General features: G+C 40.8%; 1 protein-coding gene across 1 annotated transcript in view; it reads left to right on the plus strand.

Moving 5' to 3' along the window:
* LOC105354613 (protein shisa-8) overlaps positions 1-24,868 on the plus strand; it is a 131,074-nt gene extending 106,206 nt beyond the window's left edge. Inside the window, exons 4-5 of the mRNA XM_023957714.2 lie at positions 5,108-5,230; positions 17,049-24,868. Of these exons, the coding sequence (XP_023813482.1) occupies positions 5,108-5,230; positions 17,049-17,539 (614 nt within the window). The 3' untranslated portion in view covers positions 17,540-24,868. The remainder of the gene's footprint in view (positions 1-5,107; positions 5,231-17,048) is intronic.
* Positions 24,869-26,567: the final 1,699 nt, after the last annotated feature.

The raw sequence follows: 26,567 nt of genomic DNA on the forward strand, positions 1-26,567 counted from the left end.
TATTAAAAAAGAATCACGGAAGAATTTCATCTAAGCCAAAAAAAGTTACTTTAACTTTATCTTGCAAATTTGTAAAAAAATGTAACTTTTTTCTTTTTTACAAAAGTCTTGCCTATTTAATGAGACTTAAAAAAATTAATGACCATACTTGGGTACCACAAGACGCACTTTTAAAGCCTCAATTTTTCCAAAATGACTGTCCGCATTACAATCTGGAGTGCGTTATATATGGATTAATTAATTCTGGTTGTGTTTAATAAAGTCGAAGTGATTTTGAGAGCTACACAGCACAAATGTTTGGTTGAGTGTTGTTGTGACATGTAAGGGTGTCTGGCAGGACAAGTTCTGTACAAGTTTTGGAGTTAGCATAGTCACAGTATTGTTTAAGTATTGAATAATCTAAAGCAGCTACCGTGTTCTGTGTCAGACGCTGGTTGAGAGTTAGCATAGTCACAGTTTGTTTTAGCTATCTGTCTTTCTTTTAAATGTGTTGCAAACAATGTTGTAAATTATAGGTATCGTAATATCCTAACACGGATAACACTTCTAACGTGTAGCGTGTTACAAGCAAGTTGTGAATGCAGTTAATAAAGTCTGACTGACAGACTTATCTCTGACTCTTTTGTCTCGCTTAGTGTGCGTTATGCATCGGTGAATCATATGTGACATTATTTCAAAAATAGACCATTATTTGACTGTGTGCCTTATAACCCAGTGCGCACTATAATTCCATTTGTTTTTTTTATTTACTTTGAGATGCAACATTTTCTTATTTAAAGTTGTACGCAAGTTCTACGCATTTTCTTTAACAGTTGATCTTTAATTTAAATATTTCTGCTGCCACTCCATGAATGCTTTCTCTAAAGCCATGTTAGTTAGATCAAACTGGTTTGCCCTTGCCACATCTATGCTGTAATACCACAACAAACTCTGTCTCCATCTCACCCTCACTCTCTCTGTGGTGGGAACAGCCCTGTGGTCAAACTGGAGACCGGCCAGGGATCTTTCCATCTATTAGCTGGTATTTTTTTCCCTGTCCATCTCTGCAGTCATCTCTTCCTGCCTCTCAACTCCTCCTGTCATTCCCCTTTCTCCCTGTCCCTCTCATTGTTTCCAGTGTTGTGTTTGGAACACTTGAATGCATCAGAATGTAGGACACCTACTGCTTCAAGTGTTGCATAATCACTAAAAGCCCACAGATAAGAAAACCTTCGGCAGGCACCTTTTGTTGATCAGATGGTTCCACAAAACAATAACAGTTTACCTCATGGGATTACGTCCTACGGCGAGGCCACCCTTACATTGTGTCATAGCTGCATATAAATTACACGGGGATGTGGAGAACTTATCTAATTCAATCAGTCAGTGGCAGTGTCACGCTCCCTGCTTCGTGGCTCTCGCCCTGACTTTGCACCCAGTGATGCGCTGGACAGCAAGGATGCCACTTTCCTCTTTTTGTTTACTAGTGGATAAGAAACCCTCCCCTACTGCAAAAAGTTTTAGTTTAGTACTTTGGGGGAGAGGAGAGCACTTTGCGATGAGTTAATCCTCTTTTGACCTTGTTCACTCAGAAAGCCAAAGGGAATTAAGGTTAAAGATACTCAGTGGTTAGTTTTACACCCTTCTGACAAAACGATGCTGTTGCTGTAATATTAACTTGTACCACTACATTTTTTTACTAAAAGCAAAATTGAAGCTCTATTCACATTAACAAACTCCAATTCAGAGTGCAGCGCATCAAATTTGCAGAAGTCTGAGTACCGGTAATTATGATATACAAAACATGCTCATTTATTTTCAAGCTATTCAGATTTCAATGTTGACTTGCACAAACAGCCGAGCATTTGTCAAATTCTGTGGCTCGGCTGTGCTCTTCTGAATGAAGCAGGGATTGAGAGACGTGAATAAAACAGAGATAAATAAATTATAAATGTGCTGCAGCGATACGATTCCATCAGCAGTTTGTCCGTAGATGTATAAATAAATCTGTTATCTTTTCTGCAAGGTGAGGACATCAGTTTATTTTCCATTTTTACCCATGAATGGAAGCAAGCACACTCCTATAAATGATAGATGCATAAAAATTGTGTACACACCACATACAAGTATGACAATACGGTAAAAAAAAAAAGGAGAGCTTTGCCAAATGCAAAACTTTAATTTCTATTTGTGCAATAAGGGAAGGCTGTTATTTTGTCCTTGGTTATTAATTGACTTTGTTAGTGATTGATAAAGATGCATTCAGAGATAAAGCTTCCTGTGGCTTCTTAATAAGGAAAAACATCAGTTTGTTCACAAATTATTGGATTCTTTAACAGTTCTACGTTGGTGTATAACAACAATACAATTTATATCATGTTTAGGGCTGAATAACCCTTGAACTTCAGAGCTGTAGCGAAAGTGTAGAGATTGTTTTGACAACCAAAACTCCTCAACCGTTGATGCAATTAATGTAATTCAAGCTGATTCTGAAATGGAAAAAAGCAGCAATGCGCCAATATGAAACACTACATTAGTCATGTGTTGCATGTTTGTGCAATGCCAATTTTGTTTGCTGGTTTTCTCCACATCAGGATCAGCTAATTCACGTTGATTTCATAAATGGTATGTCAAAGAGCGCACGTTATTAAGTTGTCACTGATGATAAAGAGTTAATGTCCTTACTTATTTTTGTGTTCTTGTATCAATCCATTTTCAAAAACACTTGAATCCCTTTTAAGGTAAGGGTGTAACAATCAATGAATTAATGAAGTGTTTTTTTACATGGTTTTCAAGATGTCTTAAATTCTTTAAATTGATATATGTAAAACACAGAGAATGGGGTTGCAGGGCCTTTCCCAGCAACTGTTAGACAAAAGTGGGGTAAACTCTGGAATGCTCCCCAGTCTATTTCAACATTTGTGTGTGTCAAGATAAAAAAAAAGGTATATAGGTACCTTTTTAGCTTCCATTAGAATTTTTTTTTTTTTCTCACCAAAGTCCAACGTGCCTTTGGATTTAATTTATTTATTTGGTCAATTTTTGTCATTATTTGATATGACAAAAAAACGTGTTTTCCAAAGTTTTGTAACTTTTGCAGAAGCAAAGCATTTCCATTGTTAACGATACCAACTTTGCACTATTATCATGGGTAAAAAGGGCAGGGTTGTTTATGTAATTCTAATAGCTTCATAAAACCTCTTTGCAATTTTTTAAAATCAGTTGTAGCTTGTTTTCAATTTTTGAACATATTGTTTGTAGAAACAGTAACAGTAAATGTTGTATGTACTAATATATTTCATAAATGTTCAAATGTATGTAATGTTATTATTGTGGTTGACAAATGAGCCAGAAATATCAAAAAATATCAAAACTTCAATCCAATTATGGTGTAAAAACCTAAATGAAAAACAATCAAAAATAATATTGAAAACATCATGGACAGAAATACAAAAGGGTTTTATGATGGACTCACTAGTGCTTTTCTTCTGTGTATTACAATAGCCGCGGTTACATGTGCAAAATATCTTGATCGGATCAAAGATCTGGTTAGAATTCAACCGTGCTTCATGGGCCCAGAAAAGCACCTGTTCGCTCATCATTTTATTTTTAATCCGTGTGTCAGCGCTTTTTTTGTGGTGGAACAGAGCCGGAAGAAAGGTTAGGAGAAGGCTAACACGCGCTAACAACATTTAGCCTTGGATGAACATAAAATCCATGCGGAAAACGCCGCAATCTGCATCTTGGCTGCACGTAAATATGTGGGAATAACGTCAGCCTTTATTTTTGCGGGACCCGACTGGAAACACAAATCCACCTTGATTGTTTGAACGGTTTCTAAGGACTGAGCGACATTTCTGCATTAAAAAGCAGACACAGTTCTACCGGGAGACATGATTCTCCTAAGTCGGACAGCTCACCCAGAGACAACGCAACCCCCCCCGCCCGCAAACACAAAGCTAGAATCCCGGCTGCTGTGCTCACAGACACGGTTCACTCGTGCGGAGCACCGCACCGTCTATGCGTGACGTAAAACCAGAGCAGTAGTGACACAAAATCGGAATAAACTGTTTACATGCACCACGGTCGGATCAACAATCGGCATAACCCACCTATCTCGATCAGAAAAAAAATTTTGATCCCTGCTCTCTGGCTCTGGGGGCTTCGCGGTGGTCCTGCTGGCCCTGGCATGGGTGGCGGGGGGCGGTTGTTCCCTGCCTGCTCCCGTGTGGCCTTGGGGGGATTCCGGCTGCCGTTGCTGCTGCGGCGGGGGTCTTGGTGTGGGGATGGCTGGGCACTCTCCTTCCTTCTTTGCACATTCCACCATTCATTTTAGAAGAACATAAACACTCACCTGAGCACAGGTGTTAGCTCACCTTTGCACTAATAGTTTGCGTGATAGAATAAAATATTTCACACTAGTTGGTTTGAAGGCATAAGTATGCGTGTGTGAACACTATCTGTTTTGTGTACATGTTGACATGTGGACATTTTTGCAGCTAGCAGGTGTGTTGATAACATTTGAGTGTGTGTGTGGACAGGCCCCGCCCTTTTTGTACTACATTTGAACCTTACCGGAATGATAAACAATCAGTAAACTTGTTGCTTTATGCTGCTTCATTGTCTTATCCCCCCTCCCCTCCTATTATCACCCTCTTAACCCCCCCCCCCCTCTCTCTCTCTAACATCCCTCTCTCTTCTTCCCTTCTTTCCTTTTCCGTCCGGTCCAACACCAAAGATTTTCAAACATGGTTGAAATTAATAAAGTTTGGCCTCACTTACAAAAGGGGTTTATTCAGACATACCTTTGGTTTGTCTGAAGATTAATAACCCCTCTTGTTAAAGTAAAATATGTCCAACACAAGAGGCCCTCAGCTCTCATCTGCCTGCCCAGCTGTTGGACAGGACAAGTTAAAAAAAAAAAAGACATTTTGATCCGAACTAGTCTGATCCGGCCAGACTATTCTAAACGGCGTGTTTACATGACGCAATTTTCTTTCGATCAGGCGTTCATTCCAATTACTTTTGTCCATGTAAACGCAGCTATTGACTCTTACGAAGAATGTTGTCATTACTTCATTTTACTGATGTTGATTTAACATTTGCCTATTTTTTCTTTCTCTGCCAGCATTAGATCACAACCATCTGAACAATGCAGCTTTACCTCCCCTGGGTCCAGCCATGGCTTTGTCTCACCCCCATAATAACTTGGGAATTGGCTTCAACAAGTACGCCTCGCTCAAGACTCTTGGTAAGTGGGACTGCATGGATCCACGTCTACTGCAACCTCATGGGAACTTGCATCTCAGCAAGTGTGTGAAGAAATGTTTGAAAACTTGCTTGAAGATTGAGCTGCTGATGTGAACATAATGAGACGAGTATGAAGCTAAGGCTTGATATATTCAGGTCAGAGAGAAGGAGAATTACCATAATTAATATCATCCTAGCCATCATTCACTTTTGAAAGCTCTCTCTTTGATTCCTGACTTTTATGTTAAACTAGATCTGGAAGCCCTGATGTGAATATTAGCTTGCTCATGATTTCAAAAACTCCTCTGTTTAAATTATTGTTGGGTTCTAGCTTCTCACGTTCATGAATTTAATTAAAAATAGCTCTTTTATTCACACTTGAACAGTTCCTCAACCCAATGCGTCCACAACAAAGGCTGTTGTTCACAACTTTCAAATCCAACAGTTATTGCAAACTTTTTTTTTTTTTTTTTTGTTCTTCATAGCCATCATCACACTTGTGTTTGTATAGCCAGTCTAAAGCATTGTTTTCAACTTCAACATCTTTTTGGTATCAAACTTAATATGATGTTTTTTTCAGGTTCTTGGTTCACTACCAAGACAAAGCGAGAAAGCCTGTAATTATAAAGGACACTATTGTGTCAAGCTTAATTCAGAAATTTCAACAAAGACGATAGAACACCAAAAGAAATATATTATATATTTAATAATAATAATGGATTTTATTTTTCTGCACTTTTCCAGATGATCAATGCCTACAGTGTGTTTCTATTATTCATTCATACTTGGTGATGGTAAGCTACTGATGTAGCCACAGCTGTCCTGGGGCAGACTGACAGGGGTGTGGCTGCCAGTAAGTGCCTACGGCCCCTCTGACCATAATACATTCATACGCATTCACACACCAGTAGAGCCACACTGGAGGCAAGGAGGGTGAGGTCTGTTGCCCAAGGACACAACACCAGTTGACTAGGGGGAGGGGGGTTCAAACTGCCGACCCTTCGATCATTGGCCCACCTACCGAAGCCGCTGCCGCCCAAGAAGAATATGTTATTCTGACTTTCTGTAAAGAAATTCAATGTGTAGTTCTTTTTTTCTCAGACCAAAGCCAAAAAAACTTTAGATTTGCTGCTACGTTATTTCCTTTCTATGATTTGCAAAGTTTTACAGCAGCTGGTAATGGGTAAATTTCTTAATTGTTTTTTCTTGTTAATACGTATTTAATTGAATGAATTAATAAGTTGCTTGCTATTACCAACTTATTAATGTTTATTACTCAGCACTACCTAATTGATTTCTATGTATTAAAAAACAGTTGCATTTTTTTATTATTTATCATTAAGTTTGTAGTACTGTGCATCAATTATCACCATCCATCCATTTTCTTGACCCACTGTGTTCCTTTCTGTGTCATGAGGGTGACAGAGCCTAACCCCCCCACACTGTCGGGCAAAGGCGGGGTACACTCTGGACAAGTCGCCAGTGTGTTGCAGGGTACTCGGTCACTCACGCACAAACTCACACGCAAACACTAGGGTTAGTTTAGAGTAGCCAATCAACCTTTTATTTGGAGGTAATAATCGTATTATTTCTGTTGCATGTTAGCTAAATGGGAGTTGACAAATAATGTTTTGTGCTGTCATTTTCTTATTCATTGCTGTGTATGTCATCAAGTAGCTCTTATCTGACTGTAAGACATTCATTAAGATAAGATGCCTGATTTAACTCTTAGTAAATACAATTAATTATTTTGAATTCTTTTTGGATTCTTATACATAAATTATTATATGTAATAATAAAACATTTCATTTAAAAAGTGCCTGGTGCTGAGGTGGGGTAAGGACACAGTCAAGGCAAGGGGTGATGAAGACCTCAGGGTAGGTGTGATGACTCTGATGAGAGCAGACAGATAGGGAGGGGAGAGATTGTGGATGGCCTTAAAGGTGTACATTAGGATTTTGTATTCAATTCTTGATTGGACTGGAAGTCAGTGGAGCTGGTGTAGGATTGGGGTGCTACCCAGATCATCACCAGAACTCCCCTTCACCGACACATCAGAGTTCTGGACCAGGTGGAGTTTGTGAATGGACTTGTTAAGGAGACCGAGAGAAGAGAATTGCAGTAGCCTATGCGGCTGGTGACAAGGCAGTGGACCAGATGTAATAATAATTACTCATTATTGATGGCTTAATTTAAAGTGCAAACTGTCTGTCATGGTTTGAATGACGTAGCAGACCCAGATGCTGGAACCCGGAAGAAAACTCAAATGTAGAGTGATGAATAAGTCTTTTATTTTTCTGGCTGGAAAAATCAATAGTCTTGGAAGATCAGGTTCTGTTGGCTGGGACTCCGATCTGGTTGCAGTCTCGCCATAGATGGAAGACCTCTCGGAGGCTGGGACGAGAGACGTGGCGTGGCTGGAGCGGAGCACAGCAGGAGGCGAGGAAGGCAGAAGCGGATCTTGAAGATGGTAATTCCAGGTGGACACTCTTAGTGGAGGAACCTGAGAGCGGATCATAAGACAAGGTAAGTAGCGAGTCAACATGGTGAGCATGAATCAACTAGGTGACCAGACAAGCACCGAGGTTGGCAACGAACTGGCGATGAATGCTGGGCTGGATCTCTTTATGAAAGCTGTGAGTTGATGAAGTGAGTGCCCACAGCTGGTTCCAATCTTCAGAGGTGATGAGAGAGGGGAGGGGGAGGAGAACTGACAGAGGCACCATGACAGTACCCCCTCCTCAACGACCGCCACCAGGACGACGATCCAGGTGAGCAAAGAAGAAGTCCTCAATGAGGGAACGGTCCAAGATGAGGGACCGGGAGATCCAGTCCACTAAGTATTGAAAACCCCGACCCCGACGCCGGACATCCAACACTTGGCTAACGGTGTAAGCCGGGGCGCCGTCGATGATACGGGCGGGTGGAGGGGAAGTGGACGGCGGGCAAAGAGGAATCTCCTGAAACGGTTTAATCTGGGAAACGTGAAATGATGGCTGTACTTTGAGGGCTGCCGGAAACCGTAAACGGACACAGGAAGAGTTGATGATACGTTCAATGGTGTAAGGTCCGATGAAGCGAGGTGCCAGTTTGCGGGAGGAAGCCTGGATGGGTATGTTACGGGAGGAGAGCCAAACCCTCTGACCTGGCTGGTACGTGGGTCCCACCACCCTGTGGCGATTTGCAATGTGGCAGTTGCTCTCCCTGGTGCGCAGTTGAGCTGCCCTGGTTTGGTGCCAGATGTGTTGGCACCGCTGCCAAATCGAGCTCCTGTGAAGGGAAAAGAGGTGGTGAGTACCCGGGGGAGGCTTCGAAAAGAGATACCCCTGTGGCTGATGACGGATGATTGTTGTGGGCATATTCCATCCAGACAAGGAACTTGGACCGATCAGGGAGATTCTGGGCTGCTAGGCAACGAAGCGCGGCCTCCAGCTCCTGGTTGGCCCTCTCCACCTGGGCATTAGATTGGGGATGATAGCCGGATGTCAGGCTGACCGTGGCCCCTGACGCCGAGCAGAAAGCCTTCCAAACTTGTGAGACGAATTGGGGTCCACGGTCAAAGGCAATGTCTTTAGGGATGCCATGATGTCGAAAAACATTCTGGACCAGGATCTCTGCCATTTCCGTGGCTGTGGGTAACTGGGGGAGAGGGATGAAATGGGCTGCTTTGGAGAAACGGTCAATAACGGTGAGTATGACAGTGTTAACCTGAGAGGGGGTAGTCCGGTGATGAAATCCATGGCGATGTGAGACCAAGGACGACTGGGTATCGGTAGAGGCTGTAGGAACCCGGCAGGGGTGAGTTGGAGGATTTCGAACGGGAGCAGGTAGTACAGGCTGCGACGTACACCCTGATATCTTTCTTCATGGATGGCCAGAAGAACCGTCGCCGAAGAAGATTCAAGGTTCTATGGTTGCCAGCGTGACAGGCTATACGAGAGGTGTGACGCCAGGAGAGTACATCGGGACGAAGAGACGTGGGCACATACAAAGTGTTATGGGGTGCAGGAGGATGATCTGGCTCCTCACCTTGTGCCTGCAACACACGACACTCGACGTCCCATGTGAGATTTCCCACGATGCAGGTAGGTGGAATGATGGTGGAGGTGACTGAGTCATCACTGGAACTGTACTTCCGAGAAAGGGCGTCTGGCTTCACCAGACACCAGCGAGCTTGCCGGGAATTGAGTCTCTTCGCTGAACGTAAATATGCCAAGTTTTTGTGGTCAGTCCACACTATGAATGGGTGCTGAGCCCCCTCCAGCCAGTGACGCCACTCTTCCAACGCTAATTCGATGGCCAACAGCTCTTGATTCCCCTCGTCGTAGTTACGTTCAGCCGACGACGACTTACGGGAAAAGAAGGCGCAAGGTTTTAACTTGCCAGAAGATCTTTCACGTTGGGACAGTACAGCTCCTACGCGTATCAGAGGCATCAACTTCCACAACGAACTGACTGGTGGGGTCTGGTTGTATGAGGATGGGAGCAGTAACAAAAAGTTCCTTGAGTTTATCAAACGCAGACTGAGCCTCGGGCCCCCAGGTGTAGGGTCTATTGATGGAAGTAAGTTGCGTGAGAGGGGATGCTATGGTGCTGTGGTTTCTAATGAAACATCGATAAAGTTGGCGAACCCTAAGAACTGTTGGAGTTTCTTCCTGTTCTCAGGGGGTTCCCAGTTAGAGACTGCCTTGATTTTAGCAGGATCAGGTCTTATGTTTCCTGCTTCAAAAATGTAACCCAGGAACGAAATGGTGGGCGAGTGAAACTCGCATTTCTCAGCATTAACATAAAGTTGGTTTTCTAGCAGACGTTCCAGAATGAGACGTACATGAATGTACCTCTCCATTGCTAGCTTTTCAGGACCGGACATATTAAATAATCTGCTCTTAGGTAGCGGTGCGCCGTTAAGTAACTTCATGGCGCAATCATAAGGTCTGTGAGGGGGAAGTGAACTTAATGATAAGTAATATTTATAAGCAGCATGTTAGCATAACAGCCTGGACATAGGTTATGGAAACATTTCTCCTTCAGGTAGTTCACATTTTATCAAAAGGACTTAAATAAAATTCCAAAATAACATATCCCCTTTAATTACAGTGTATTTGTGGACATAGATGACAACTCTTTTCCTTTAGAGTTTCAGGTATTCAGCTATTTCATCACACCTGATTTAATGGATTATTACATCTTGGAGAGAATCATTTTAACTGTAGTCAGAAACTGGTCTGTTGAAGTAGGAAACATCAAAACCCTGAAAGACGGGAGCCTGTAGGGACTAGATACCAAAATGTCTAAGTCAGTCAGTGTAAATGTAAATAGTTTGGAGTATGCCAAATAATACAAATATTGTTAAATAAATTCTGTTGAATGTGAATCACAAGCTACTTTAGAACTAAACTTTTTTGTTCAATGCCAATGGAGAATCTTAAAACTCTACCCTCTCATGTTGGAGTCCACATCAGTGAGGGCAAAAGTCCTTTTAAAAACAGTGTACTTTTTATATAAATCAAAAGGTATGAAGAGGGTTTGTTGTCGCTTGTTTTGATTTTCCTTTTGGTGTTGAAACCACTTAAGAGCTGAGAACCACTAACATTTATGATTTGAATACGTTTTTGGTAGTTTACATGTGCCCCCCTTTCCCCAACCAGTGCCCCCCCCACCCCACCCCACCCCAAAAAATGTATTTCTAAAAAAGCCACTGCCTGAGAGGAGCCAAACTGTTGCACAGATGTCAAAGATGACTGAGGAGAAGAAGACGAACATCACAATCTGCTCTCATTATTCTGCTCAGTGACTGAGAAAACAAAAGCTGATAGTTGCAGCAGCAAAACACCCGAGCGCTCAACATTGAACACCAGACACATTTCAGGGGGAAAAAAACACACAGCTCAAACACTGAGCTTTAATATATTTTCTTTTTCTCAAGGTGTTGAGCTCAGTCTATGTATAGTGACACACAGGTGCATTTTTGTCTTACTCACAGAAACATTTTTAGCTTTCTGCCATCAGGGCGGCTGATCCAAAGACAGTGTGGGCCAGTAATGATGTTGCTACAGTGACAGCAACACCTGAATCTCAGCCAGTAAATTTTACAGCTCGTCATCTATTGTCCCTGATACTTTTGTCAAAAAACACTTCATAGAAACAGTAAATCCACTGTTAAACATCCAAACAATCACGTGTTTCAATTTCACAACCAGGTACAGACCAGGACTCCAGATTACCTTTGAGATTGGTAGATTTGGACAAATGCCATCCGCTCTCTAGTCATCGTTCCACACTTTTCACACCTCTGTTGTTTAGTAATAAACAAGCTGCATGTTCCAGAGCTCCTTCCTGTGCTGACAAAGTCAGGACGAGGACGTGTAGCAGTTTGAATGGGACAGCTAACTGTTTGCCAAGTAAAACAGCAGGTTTCACAAGGATCATGTTGCTTTGAAGTCTTTATTAACTTGCTGGGCATAGCATCTACAAAGATCTGAGGATCTAAAATTATGCAATTTGGATTTTTAATTTATGGGCATTCAATTTAGAGACCCACTTTGATTAAATTAGTGTTTTTGAACATCTTTGTGTCATTTTGTCATTTTTCTTGTGATGGGGGACAAATATAAAGAAAATTACCCTTCTGAGTATTTTTTTATTCAAATAGTCAGAAGCAGATGAAAAAAATGCCGTTTGAAAAAGCTTGTAGTTGTGATGTAGAAAATACGCTGGACAGGCCCCAAGCTTCCTGCTCCGCTCAGATGCATCTTTTTGTAGACAACTAGATCCATGTGTGTCTTTGTTTTCCTTGCGTGAGCTGACATTTAAGGGGCTGTATGCTAGTGGGAGAGTGTGTCAACAGATCGATGATGGGAAGTGCGGCAGGGCTTGCTCCATGCCAAGGGCGCACCCGCAACTCATAGGCAAATTTCTAATGAACCCCTGTCACTCTGCAGAAAACATGTCCTAGAAAACGACACAGGTTTTTCTAGTTTGACTTAAAACGGCAATATAAAAGACCACTGGGAATGCTTTAATAATAGATAAAAAGCAGATCGGAGGGGGACTTTAAAGAAAATGTCATATGTTGGAATAAAAACACATTTTTAAGCAGGCAGGGGTGAGAAAGCAATAAACATTTTTAAACTTCTGACTGCTTGGCAAACTTTGAAGCTGTGTAGGAGGACAAGTCCCCATTCACTCTGCAAACATCCAACGTCATAAAAAGTCTTGGGACCGTCAGGGGTGCGATCCTTACCTTCCGCCTCATAACTGAGCCGAAATCCTTCGAGAATTTTAGTTGCATCATAAAAATCTTCCTCTCTTTGAAGATTTTGACACATATAAGGCACACGTAAGAGTTAGGCCGTACAAGGGAGAAGTGATGCTGGGCTGGGTTTTAAATAGGTGTGACTTTGTATGACTTGAAAAAGTCATACAAAAAATTTTCAATTCACCAGAAATTTCCACCAAACCATTGCCAAGATTGGCAGCAGGACTTTGGCTGAAACAGCTCTAATATATCAACCTTAATTAAAGCACCAAAAGGAAGACAGGTGGCCACAGTAAAATGTGGGATTAAGACTCAAAAAGTTGAGATGGGGCCATCTGGCTCACCTCTGCATCTTTTCTTAGAAATTATGATTCCAGCTCCACCCTCTATTATTTCCCTGTTCGTTTTCAGCCATTCCTGCACAATTTGCTGCTCATTTCCTAAAGTTTGTTCAGTCAATAAAAAATTGGATCCAGCTAATATTAATAAGCAGGGGATTAGGAAAACAAGCAGAGAAGTGGATCTTGACTACAGTCAGCAGACTTTAACTGCAGTGTTGTATATGGTCTTAGATTACTGTCAAAATGAAACAAATGCTCATAGAGAAAATGGTGCAAAAAAATATAAATGCGATGTTTGGTGTTATGTTTGAATATGTCTGTTTTGGATATGAATTTTCTCTGTTTTGATAACGACATTTCTCTGTTACAAATGTGGCTTTTCTTTGTCTTGAATACAAAATGTACCCTATTAAAGTTACTGTCAAAAATAGGTCACGGGGTCACAGACATGTATCCTAAGTCACCAAACGTCAATTCAACAAAGGTCGCGTGCGTTCTGACTGCTACTAGAGAGAAAGTCAGGACTACTGTGAAAAAGAGCTGCGATGGAGACCAATCAGGCACTGATGAATGACTTTAGTATTTTTATTATCTAGCATTACTTAATTGATTTTTTTGTATAGATCATTGGTCACAACAAATCGTTGCCAACCTTTATGTCGCAGTAGTGGCGTCATAAAGGTAATACAATTACTCTACATTAAGAGCTGTGTAGATAAAACTACAAACAATACAATCTTGCATATGTTAGCAAGAAATTTCAGACAAAAAACAAAGTTGGGTATATTGATCCTAGCAGCGTCAGTTTTTTTGTTTTTTTTAACCAGCGCCGTTGTAGGCTGCCAGTTACTTTAGCCCTGAGTTAGCATACCTGTTTTTATTTCATTTTCTTCTTATGATCACTTTTTTTTTTACAGACATGTAGCTATGTTTAAACATGTAACAGGTGTACAGTGTTCACCCGCTTATTCACAGTTTCGCATCGCAGGTTCTTTTCAGTCACTGACTGCACTGGTTCATCACAGAAACTCAGCTCACGCTTTTATGAGACTTTTGCGTCCAAAGGAGGTACTGCAGAGGACGAAGGGAGCTGAGATGAAGAGCTGCTAATTCCGTCGACTTTCTCTCTGGCTGCAAAATAATATGCCACAGCTATTTCCCTCGGTTTCTGAATTGCTACCAACCGAAGTTTTTTGCCCCTGCACGGAGAAATGGCATCAGCTGACTCAGAAGCTGCCGGAAAAAATCCTGAAACACTGAGGAAGACAAGCCTAATCGCAGAGAATAATTATCATCAGATCAGGTGTTTAATATGTATGAAACCGGCATGGGCTCCTGGTTTTAAGGCACAGAGTGACAGAGGGCCACTCCTAATGTGCGTTATAGAGTACACAACAGTACAGTCAGTTGCTCTGGATCAAAAAAATCCTTTTCATGTTGAGCAATATTCCAATTCTTTAATAAATGTTTTACAAGGCATTAGAAATGTTCCAGAAGGGTTTTTGATGAGCAAGGATCCTTAAGCTGCGGGGGGGGGGGGGGGGGGGGGGGAAATAATGTAGTGGCATGCTTGGGCTGCTGGAAAAGCTGAGTAGAACGCTGTTTTGATTATCTGTTATTGATTTCAAGAGTTGTGGCATCAATAAAGTTCAATTCTATAAAAAAAAAAAAACATTTGAAAAATGCTTTAAATGGGAGTCTTAAAGTGGAATTTAACCGAAACTGTCTAATGTAAAATGACACTGTCACCGAATTTTCCTACAGTTAAAAAGTCATTGATGATCATAGACATATACAGGCGTTAGAGCAACACTGACGGCGTATAAAAATAGTTTACCTTTAGGTAAGGTCTTATGTTTTCCGAAGAGTATGTTGATAACACCATGGGGATTTTTTTTACCTTAGTTTATGAGCCAAAGTGAAATGTTTTTGAACTTCAGTTTAAGAGTTCAGAAATATTTTTACATGACTCAATCATTTCAAGACAAACTATCTGAAGATTTTTGCAAAATTAAAATAAAAAACAGAAATATTAAGAGCATTTCACAGATCCACCCGTTGACTAGCTTTTCACACAATAAAATGGCATTTAAGGTGAACCAAATGGAATGAAGCATGTTGTCAGACAAAGGGGAAAATTGGGCCCAGGAGCTTTGCAGAAACTGCTGAAACTGGCAGAGAATAGCAAAAAAGCTGATGTTGTGAAGAAGAAGGATCTAAATGAAATAAAGAGCCGAAAGCAGAATGGAGACTAGAGGAAGAACAGAGGCTTTAAAATGGAGGAGGTGTCGAATGGAGCTGTCACAGAGGATGGGGCTGTCAGGTGCTCCTGCTGGCAACATCTGTGAAAACACTTCTTTGGACGGCAACAGCAGTTGTTGCTACAACGAACGCTGTGTTTAATTCATTGCTCTTCTGCTGTCCCAGGTTTTCCAACAAGGCCAAAGGTTTTATTACAATTTTTCAGTCAGCAGCATTATAATAGGCACAGGAAAAATTTACCATGTTTAAGAATATAATTAGAGCCTTTTAATATGACACAGGTAGATTCTAGTAGATCATATTCTGTGTAAGGAGCAGAATAATCAGATACAAGTGTTTCTTCTCTTGAAAGTTTATTGTCTATAGAATTAGTATTTGAAAGTGTCAAGACTCCGGCAGTCGAAACACTCTAGGATGATTTGGGGAGCATGCAGTCCAAAACCAATCTAATGAATAGAAGATTTTAAAAACACAAAACCAAATAAAACTCAGTATAAAGCCATAAAATAGTACAAACACGTCCAATAAAATCAGTTTAAAAACGGGTGCAGAAAACGCCTCGTTGTCTTGTGCTAATTCTGATTCATACTGATGGTAAGCTACTTATCTAAAAGAGCGGCGGGTCGTGACCACACCCTTGTGCTGTTGTCCGTCGCATCTCCACCTTGCGGTGCCATCGTTCACTGGGTCCAACTTTGCTCTCCCAGCCACGTGGCTGAGCCCAGACTCCACAGCGTTCAAGTCCTGTGGCTGGCATGCTCCCAACACCACCGCTACTGCTACAAAACACACAGCTTCCGTTGCTGGCACTCCAAAACACCCCTCATGCAGTTCCTGTGGTGAGGCTTTCTTCTTTTTCAAATCCTGCTGTTCATCCTTTTTAAAGGGTTAAAACTCCAACCCAACCTAATCAACACCTGCGACTCATTAGCAGATTTGAAATGAGCCATTCAAAGGCCCATGGAGTTTTAGGTTGCACAACCAGGATCGATGACAGAAAACAAGAATAAAACTAGATCTGCAAGCAGACATGGCGAGGTCCAGCTATGAGCACCGCCTCCCTGGGCGACCGCCACATAGTTCTTGTTCCAACGGCCAGCAGTTGCCTGCTTTAAGCGCAGTTGTCGGCCCACATCTCGGCAGGAGGATGAAATTGACTGTATATGAGAACTATGTACCGACTGACCCCTACCTCCTTGAGGGATTTGGTCTCTCATAGAATTTTAAGCGTTTGATTGACAGGTTCTCTTGAGCTCGCTTTCTAGAGGTAGGAGTGTGGACTTTCAAAAGGCTCATTTCAAATTGGCAAGAGTGGTTGCCGAATTGTTGACTCAGACCAACTCAAACCAGTCACTGCTTACCGACGTAATCGGGCTCCAACATGGCACTGAACATGTAAAAAAATTTGAGAACTTAATTAACTTAAATTCATTGGCGCCCGAAATAAGTCATTTTTCATGGGTGACATCAGAGTGACGACTGATGGATGGATGGATGGATGGATGGATGGATGGATGGATGGATGGATGGATGGATGGATGGATGGATGGATGGATGGATGGATGGATTCTCATGTTCATGCAAGGAACCATCCATTGAAGTTGTTGAGCAAAAACCATCAAAAAATGAAAGCCACCTTTATCACTAAAGCTGTGTTGACTCATTGTCACTACTTGTGTGCTGGAATATCACTTAGGGCAAATATATGCAATCTAATGCTGAGTAGTTAAAAACAATATATCTATAGACCATGTTTACCATTTAAGGTAGTTTGCTGGGATTTCAAGTTATAATCTGTATAAATGCAAACTCTTTTTTTATCTGATATAATGAAGGTGTGCTGGAAGACACGGACAAATTTCAAATGCCTGGAAACTGCAGGACATAAAAGATGGGTTTATGGCATTTTTAACACGTTGATGTGTGATGTAACTAATTTCTCCCTTTTCATCATCCAGACACAGGTGCAAGGGACTATTACAAGAGTTACCCAATGGTAAATTACACCCATCGCCAGTCTCCGCCCACCTTCCAACCCGTCAACTTCCATCCAAAGGACAAGCCCTTCCTCCCACCGCCCGATGTCCATGCACCTCTGGCCATCACCATCAACGCCTCCCAGGTCCCCAAACCTAAGATCTCCAAGACCAACACCCATCCACTCACGTCGAGCTCGGCCTTTAAAGTCTGGGATCCCAGTAAAAGCCACATTCAGCACCCGACGGCGGTGCACATCGGCATTGGGGGGCAACAGCATCACCCTATCCAGCAGCACCAGCCATTGCATCAGCAAAACAGCCGGCGTCAGGCCTACTCCAACAAGAGGCAGTTCAGCATCGAGACACTGCCTGAGCTCTTTTCGCAGCCTCTGGGCTACGGCCACTCTCCTCACATGCACCCCAAGCACAAGGGACTGCCCACCAACAGTAAGACAGAGGTGACGGTGTGAACATAGAGGCAAAAACACACAGGTGAAGGTGTGGATAAAAAAGAGCAGAGTGGAAGGGAAACTCTTTGATATCGTTTATATCCAAAGCTAAAACTAGTCTGTGGATGCAAAGAAATATCATAGCTGAAGTTTTGTAACTCTGCATTTTATTCATCATTGTGGAATTCGGGAGTAATGATTGTGTAATCCGTGAAACGGAATCCAGGCAGAAAAACTGCGAAGGACTGGATAGGCCAGTTGTTATGACTTCTTGAACCTGCAGCTTTTCTTAAAAAAGCTGCGTTGGTCCACCTCTCCAGTTCATCTCTTCTCAGCCCCCTTGCAACTTAACAATATTCTGCACTGCTGCACCACTCCAACAAACACTAGAACTTTTTTATCCTGCAACCTCTAACTCTGAGGCTGGTTGCAAAATCACTTCCCCCTAAGACGTTAGCTTCCCATCAGCAGACAGTAGGATTGTTCTGTCAGCCCTCATTGCCCTCAAGCCCTTAGAAAAGAGAGATATCAGCCCAACAATTCATACCAGAGAAGAAAAAAGGCAGTGTGGGAAGGATTCATTTTATTCCAGAGGCAAATGTGATAAGACAGATGTGAAAAAAACACACACATAATCACATCTGCACACACAACTGCACGCTTGTCAAAAACTTCAGAGGGTCTCAGGCACTGTCAAAGGCCACCGGCAACCCCAAGCGTCTCCCATCTTGTCAGAGATAGATAAACACGCATGCTTGTTCCAGCAAACTAATTCTTTAAGACTAGAAAAATGAACATGCAAGCCGTCTTGGTGTTAGTTGGACATGTTGATCTGTCTCTTCCACTGCTCTACAAAGTTTTGAAGCACCAAGAATTTTTATGCCAAAAAAAGGGCCAGAGCAGCCCTAATATCCCAAAAGATCATTACAAAGTTCTTTTGCAGTTGCACAAAAACATCAAGCAACTGTCAGCTGTATATCTGATGTATGAATAAGGATCGTGCATGTCCTCTGAGATTGTTATTTTCAGCTCCATGCATTTACCAAGCTCATCAACTCATCCGTGGAGTCTTTCCTGTTGTAGGGAAGCATTGATGCACGCAGGACCAGTTTCTCCCAGCATGGCTGTTCCCAAATACAACCGTTTGATTCATGCGTCTGGAGCTGCTGCCTTGCAGCTTCCTTTACTTACTCTTAATTTAACGCTTCGCCATAACAAGAGAAGGACTGCCAGCACTTAAAAACAGCATTGATGTAATCCTTAATTTTGATGCACACAGCTAACAAAAGGAAACGTGGCATAACATACCAGAAATACACCAATCATAATAAACATCTACACAATATGTTTTCCTTTTTTTATACAGAAGGTTAAGAGTCATTAAATTCAATAAAGAAAAAACCACCATATTCAATATTTGTTTCAAAATGTTCAACAAATGGATTAATCTCTTAAAACAAACAATACATCGAAAATACCCCAACTTTGAAAACATATATTTTTAAATGCATGGAGAAACATTGTTTTCTTATATAAATGTTTATTTTGTTTAAAACCTTCAAATCTTTCACTTCACATTTCTTTTTTTCTGGGGTCAACACAGTAGTTTAAATGGCTATTCTCACTTCATAGTGAGTGGGCAGGGCCAACTGCAAGTAACCTTGCCTATTTTTGGTTAGAAGTTGATTCATTTGGAACTGTGTGGTGTCTGATACAACTTTTTCTTATTTAATGATGTAAAAGAATAACCCAATAGTATTGCCGGTTGTAGCAGCAGCAATTAAAAAGAACTAACACCAAAATCTTTTTGCAAAAACAAGAAAAACCGTGTTGTGCATTATTCATAGACCAAACATGCAGGCCGCAAAATGCCACGTTTCCTCCTCATTTCAACATTCCAGGTATAACTAAAAACTTACATTTGAATTTTTTAGATTCAATTCATAATTGAAATATACATTAATAGGGTAAGTCACTCTTAAGACATGTGTAACCCTTTTTTTTTAACTTTCTAATTTTGATTAACAGTAGAGTCTAACTTGAATATTTGCTGTCGTAAAAACTCTTGATTTTTAATTAATATAATGAATAACATTCGTCATGTTTTCCTGGATGTGCTGTAGATCCATATTCTACAGGACATAATGACCATCCCTGGGGCTCATTCCTTCTTTTAGGACTATTATGTGAATTATTTATCAAGATCCCATGACACGTTGTGCTTTAGGAGGAGATGTGTGTGTGCACCACATTAACTGTAGTTAGAATGTGATACCCCTCATCATAAACATCACTATAAGGCAGCAGTGCAACAGGCTGGACATTACGTTAGCTCAACTGACAGCTAAACCTGGAAATGAAACAAGGTTTGTCAAAATATGCATTGTTTTGATCAAAACTTGAGTTTTAGACATGCTTCCATATTTCCTTTTTGTAAAAAGAAAAAAAATGTATAAGAAAAGTGAGATACTTTTGGGTTGCACAGAGGTATAGTGGTTAGCACCCTCACTTCCTGGTTAGAATCCTGGCTGGGTCCTTTTTCTGTAGAGTTTGCATGTTCTCCTCGCACATACGTGGGTTTTCTCCAGGCTCTCCAGTTTCCTCCTACAGTCTAAAAACATTTTTCATGGTTTAATTGGTGACTAAATTGTCCCTAGGTGTGACTGTGATTGTGTGGTCCTGCGAAAGACTGGATAACAGTTCAGGGTTGGGTTGGCTCAAGCTGCCCATGACCAGAAAAGTGATTCAACGGGTTACAAAGATGGGTGACAGGCATCTTTGCCCTGATATGCATATAGCTGAAGTAAAGTGTTATTATTGTACAGTAAGAAAGTGCCGGAGCAAAAAACACAAACAAACTGACTCGACACAGAACCAGTTGGAATTATTATTATTATTTGCACAGTGTAAAAGTTGCTGTGGTTACAGTAAACGGCCTTAATGGTCAAAGAAGTATGGTATGGTCTCTTCTGTGCTTAAAACAGAGCAGGGCACCCTTACAAATGTGCCACTCTTACGTCCACACACATGCAGGTCTAGTACTGGATGGTGCCTAGACCTGCATGTGCCTAGAAGTATGAAAGACTGTGAAAAATCCCTGCATGTAGCAGTCACAAAAGACAGCCAATCACAGACATGAACATGAAAGTTGATATCTGTGACTGACTGGCTTCAAAAGTAAATTAGTTTTGTTTGCAGGTAATTTTTGAGTTTCAAGTGCAAAATAATTTTTTGAGCAGACAAAATTTTGAAAGTTTTACGTTGAGTTTGGAATAATGGCAGAGAAAACAGTCCATAGTTCATTAGATGCTGGATTTTAGGCTGGTTCAATCTCCATTAGTAGCAAAGCCTTTTCCTTACCCAAATTACCTGAGTCTTGTTTCCAGTTTATCCCCCTGGTCAAACTTTTTACCCATCACCTGTGCAAAAACATGGGTGAATGGTGGTTGTGCCTACACAAGGAGATGAACAGTGTGATCCTACCCGGATCCAACCACAGCTTCACTTTTTCCTACTATCTCAGCAATCAGTTTTCAGAACACGCTTTCTCCTTCAAATATTTTCAATCAAAAAAGAAGCCCCATGACTCCAAAAGAGATTCAACAGGTTAAGAAGATGGATGGTTGAAAAAAAAAGTAAGCAAAGGGGATAAAAACCTCTCCAAGAACCTCTGGAGTTAGATTTATCATGGATTATAAAATAATCTGATCACAAAAGAGATTGTTCTTATTCTACTAACAGTGCAAAATAAAAAACCTTGCTTCTGTATTTACAAGCCTCTAATCTGTATTTGTGGACATTAAAAGAAACTTAGACTGCAACTTTAGGTAGCATTAAAGAGTCAATCCACTATTGTTAGTGCTTTTTTACCTTTCTTGCCTTGAGACAAGATTTTTTGTTTTTCTCCCAAGCAAATAGATTTTTTTCTGACAAATTCTTGAGGTCCTCTTGACATTTCTCAGAGCAGAGGGAGTCATTCAATACTTTAAATCTGGATTTAGAAAAAATGTAAAGAGTTGTTGCCATGATCAAATTCCCAAAAAATATCCCTTTATATTAATGTCTCTCTTTTGACATGTGATCGGTTTATTGTTTAATCTGGATTAAAGGTTTGTGAAAACCTTAAAAAATGTATTAACTTTTATTAGAAATCCAAATAGATTTTTAATCTGATCGTACCTGAATTCTGGTCTTTAAGGAAAAATGCTTTGTAGCATTTAATATGTTTCTGATTGAATTCCCCTTCATTTGCTATCATGGGGTCAGCAGATTTGCCGCAGTGCTTTAGCCCAACACATCAGTGAGGGGAGCCGCGTCTAGCTTCCCCACTTTACCAAAGTCATGAGTGATTTAGCCCCATTTTTCCATCTCCATTCTCCCTCTGTCAATCCTTCTGTCCCTCAAGCTCGTTTATTTTTAATATTTTTTGTAGACTTTCTTTCACCAGCTGATCCCTCAGCCTCACATTTATGAAAGGGTGAGCTGTGGCCTCCAAGCATTTACATTTGTGACCCAAGACTCTAAGCTGTTATAAACCATGAAAGCCTCTGCATGTCCTCCTAGTGTGCAAGTAAGAGCGTCTTAGGAGGGAGCTATAATTAATGACAGAGTCAGGGAAAGCAAGGCAGTGGATGGATTTACTCTCTACTGCATTCTTTACACACAAGCATTTTTACATTCCTGCATGCGGACAGACACACAGACAGCCGCATGTTTTTTTCCTGCACATTTTTCATATCTGATAGGGATGAATGAAAATATCGGCGTTAGCTTTAACATGACTCTTTTTTTCTTCATGCAAGTGGAAGATGATTTTCCAGGGAAAAGTCTGCATCTTACTTTAATGAAGATGCGACAGAACCGAATGGAGTAAAACTTTAACAAGTGTGAATAAATTAGGGAATATAATGCTTGATTGTCATGCTGCACTGGCTTTTCCCCTCTCCAGAATGTGGATAAACCTGTCAGGTGGGGGTTTGGAGTGGGACTGGAGAGCTGGGACATGCCCGGTATGAATATGCATCAGGCGCATTTGTGCTTGTTGTTCCACTGCATAGTTTTTAAAGCTGCAGCAGGGTTCTCCTCTTGTCGCAGTTGTTTTTTCTCACGCCTCCACTTTGGTAGGTCATTTTGTATTTTTTTGGGCCTCTAAAATCCCCATCAAGCATTTTACATGCTTTAAACATGTTCTTGGGGAAATTTTCTGATGCTGGAGGACATCATCAAAGAACATTTACAATAATTCTTTATACAAATCAATGTGAATCAGGAACAGAGGAAAAAATGTCATTGGAAAAAGAGCATATTTGTGACATAGAAAACTATCCTGCTGGGTAGCTCCGTTATTATTCCCATTTTTGTTGCACCGGTAATATCAGGTTGGGGATGTGAGGGGCTGTTAATGGGCTGATTATGGGAAGTGTGTGTGTGTGTGTGGGAGGGGGGGGGGGATTATTTCGCTCCAATAGTCCCGCCCACAACTCAGAGGTGAATTTCTAATGAACTCCTGCTGCTCTGCAGAAACTATATTCTAGAAAACGGCACAGGTCTTTTGACTCTGGCTAAAAACGGCATAATCATAATTAAAAGACCACTGAACGCATTGAAATAGATTAAAAGATGATTGGAGTGGGAATTTAAACCCTATTAACAAAGTACAAGTAAGTAAACCAGCAATATGCTTCAGAAAAGCAATAAACTTCATTGGTTTCCCAGAGTTCAAGGGGGCTGAAACTGATAAGAGAGGTTCTAAAGAGAGGGAAGACGAAGAAAAAAAAGACTGGGGTTTGCATGGACACACTTGATATCACAATGGCTGTTTTTCATTCTGATTTGTTCGTGTTAACCGAATGCATCCATTCAGGGTTTTATCTCTTTGATATATTTGAACGTCCAGCTTTCAGGAGAGTGATGCTGGAGAAAGGAGTCCCTCTGATGGGAGCAGTTTCTCGCTGAAAGCTGGACTCTACTGTTCTCTTTTTCACAACTGCAGACCTCACAGGTTCTGATGCAAGAACTAGCATCAGAAACTGGGATGACATGGACCGAATCAGCATTGGGATTTACAGTTAAGGAGAAAAAATCATCCGGATAAACAAAGCTGAAGGGCCCTCTGGATTTCTGAAGATTTGAAGTGAGCACTCCAACAGAGAGACTTTTTTTCTGAGTTTGGGAGCCACGTTTAAAAGAAACACATTGAGAGTTTTTATTATTTTCCCATGTTTGAGAAGAACCAAGGGACTTGTTTTTCGAAGACTGAAGGAAACTGCAGGTGGAGTTGATTTTATTGGACTGAAAAACCTTTGCCGTCGTTTTGGACACTGAAAACGCTTGAACACATGCACGAATTTAGGACGTAAGAGTACCCAGAGGCAAAAGTTGTAGCCTGCAAAACCCCTGCTGTGTGGCCTCAAACAGGACCAAAAGCCTTGAATCAGGAGAAAATGAGTCCATTCAACCGATGCGTCAAATCGCCACTTTAGAATGGCTTTACTCAATCTCTTATGATAACCAACAGACTATGGCTCCGCCCATTTTTTCTCAGAGTGAATTGACTGTTTGAAAAAAAAAAATCCACAATGCAAGTATTCTACCGAAGGTTATCTGTATGCAACCGGGTAGATATACTTGAGCTTTCACGATCCTTAGCAATATATAGATCATGGTAAATGTATTCTTTGTCTTCTGTCAGTTTTTGTACGGTGTTTTTCAATGCTTGTCAAAAACATTTACGAAAAAACAAAAAAAATGCAGACTGAAAATAAAAAAGTGCTTCCAGATTTTTGACTCATGGCTGCACATCCTTCAACTCCAAAGATCATCGACGGTCTTTTAAATTTCATCATATATATGAGGCTTGTGATCTTCCCACTTAACATTTGTATGCACTCACGTATTTATTGGTGAAATTTATTGCATTGTATTCCAGTATTTGCCGACACGTTACCTGAAGACTGAGGAGGGACTGGATGGTTTCCTGTACAGCTTTTGCACTTGCAAAATATTGAAAAAAAAAATTCATGTATTGTTTCATGATATTTTACAACAGGCGGCAATAGGCTGCTTTGAATTGCTATGTCCTACTATATGTATGCTATACCATTTGTCTGCTGTGAAATTTGTTGACTCAGCTTATATAAGGGCTTTTTATAGATTAAAAAAAGCAGACTGGGGGATCTGACTGCACTCAAATTTCGCAACAGGTTTTCTTTTGTTTTGTAGGGTTGAAGGGTTCAGACTTAACTGCTGTGTAATAAAGTTTTGACTGACTTGCTGAAATGTCTATAGGCACTCACATCGCATTGGCCCATGTGTCCTGTTGGAATAAATCTTTCGAGAAAATACACCAGATTCCTTCTACTTTCTTTTTTCCTTTGTCTGCTTCCTTCAGGGGTCACCACAGCAAATCATCTCGATCTATATTTAACCTGCATTTTATTCCTCATGCCCTCTTTAGCTTGATCCATAAATCTACTCCATGGTCTTTCTTGACCTCCTGGCTGTGTGGTTTGTTTAGGCCCCTGTTTTTCTTTAGGCAGCTTTAAAAACAAACATACATTCAGGCAGGCTTTCAATTACTTTTTTTAATGCCACCATTGCATTCTAGTTTCATAACATCTGCACATGTGGTTCCTTTTTTTAGAAGTTAATAGTCAAAATATATTTTTAACAACTGAACTACTCTTCATCAAATGTGACACCCTTAATATAAAGTAAAAGTGGATGTGTCTGCATTAAAGTGGCCTTTTTTGGGCCACACAGGCTTGCTTATCCTATGTGTTTAGAGATTTTGTAAATCAGATGAGCATTTTAAGACAAGTTGACATTTGGATATAAGTACAGTCCATACATTCCTCCATCTGCTGCCTATCTGGGTTTGCATAATGAGTATAATAGTCTAAAGGCTGATTTACACGGGTCCCATCTAGGTGCATCTCTGTTGCGTTGACACAACAAAATTAAATGTTTATTAATCAGTTGCAATGTTCACATCACCTCTGTCATGTCTAAGTCTGACATTCATCCCTCCACAACGCAGGCTTTACGCAGGAGTTCTATTTCGATTCAATTTTGTCTGAGAAACAAGATACAGGTTCGTGTTTCAAAATAACAACTTCTTTTGTACTTTCAAAATAAAAATGTATAAAATGTTATTTTATATTTAAGGTGACCTGCCCACGTGATAACACACATTAGCACCTCAGAAAAAGCCACTTTCATCAAGGACAACAAAAGTTTAATTTTGGAAGTACAAAAACATAGCATAATTTATGAGAAATACAGTCAAAACCATAAATATTTGGACAGAGACACATTCTTTCCAATTTTCTTTCTGTACATTACCACAGTGAATTTTAAATAAAACAACTCAAATGCCATTGAAGTGCAGACTTTCAGCTTTTATTCCATGGATTGAGCAAAAAGATTACATAAAAGTGTGAAAAACTAAAGCATTTTTTAAACACAATCCCTTCGTTTTATGGGCTCGTAAGTAATTTGACAATTGACTTCCATGCTATTTCATGGGCAGGTGTGGGCAATTCCCTTGTTATGTCATTCTGATTGAAGCAGATAAAGGCCTGGAGCTGATTAGAGGACTCGTGCTTATATTTTAAAGATTTTGCTGTGAACAGACAACATGCGGTCAAAGGAGCTCTCAATGCAGGTGAAAGGAGCCACAGAAACAGAAAAAAACATGTGAGAAATTGCTACAGTATTAGGAGTGACAAAATCAACAGTGTGGTACATCCTGAGAAAGAAAGAAAGCACTGGTGAACTCAGCAATGCAAAAAGACCTGGACGTCCACGGAAGACAACAGTGGCCAACCAAGTGAACAACACTCTCCAGGAGGTAGGCATATCAATAAAAATAAAAAAGCTAGCACAGTTTGGAAAGACATTCTTTGGACGGATGAAACCAAAATCAACCTCTACCAGAATGATGGCAAGAGAAAAGTATGGAGAAGGCGTGGAGAAGCTCATGTGAAGCACACTACATCATCAGTAAAACACTGTGGAGGCGGTTTGATGGCCTGGGCGTACATGGCTG

This window comes from Oryzias latipes, chromosome 8, assembly GCF_053564925.1.
Source record: "Oryzias latipes strain Hd-rR chromosome 8, Olatipes_Hd-rR_3.1".
Taxonomy (NCBI): domain Eukaryota; kingdom Metazoa; phylum Chordata; class Actinopteri; order Beloniformes; family Adrianichthyidae; genus Oryzias; species Oryzias latipes.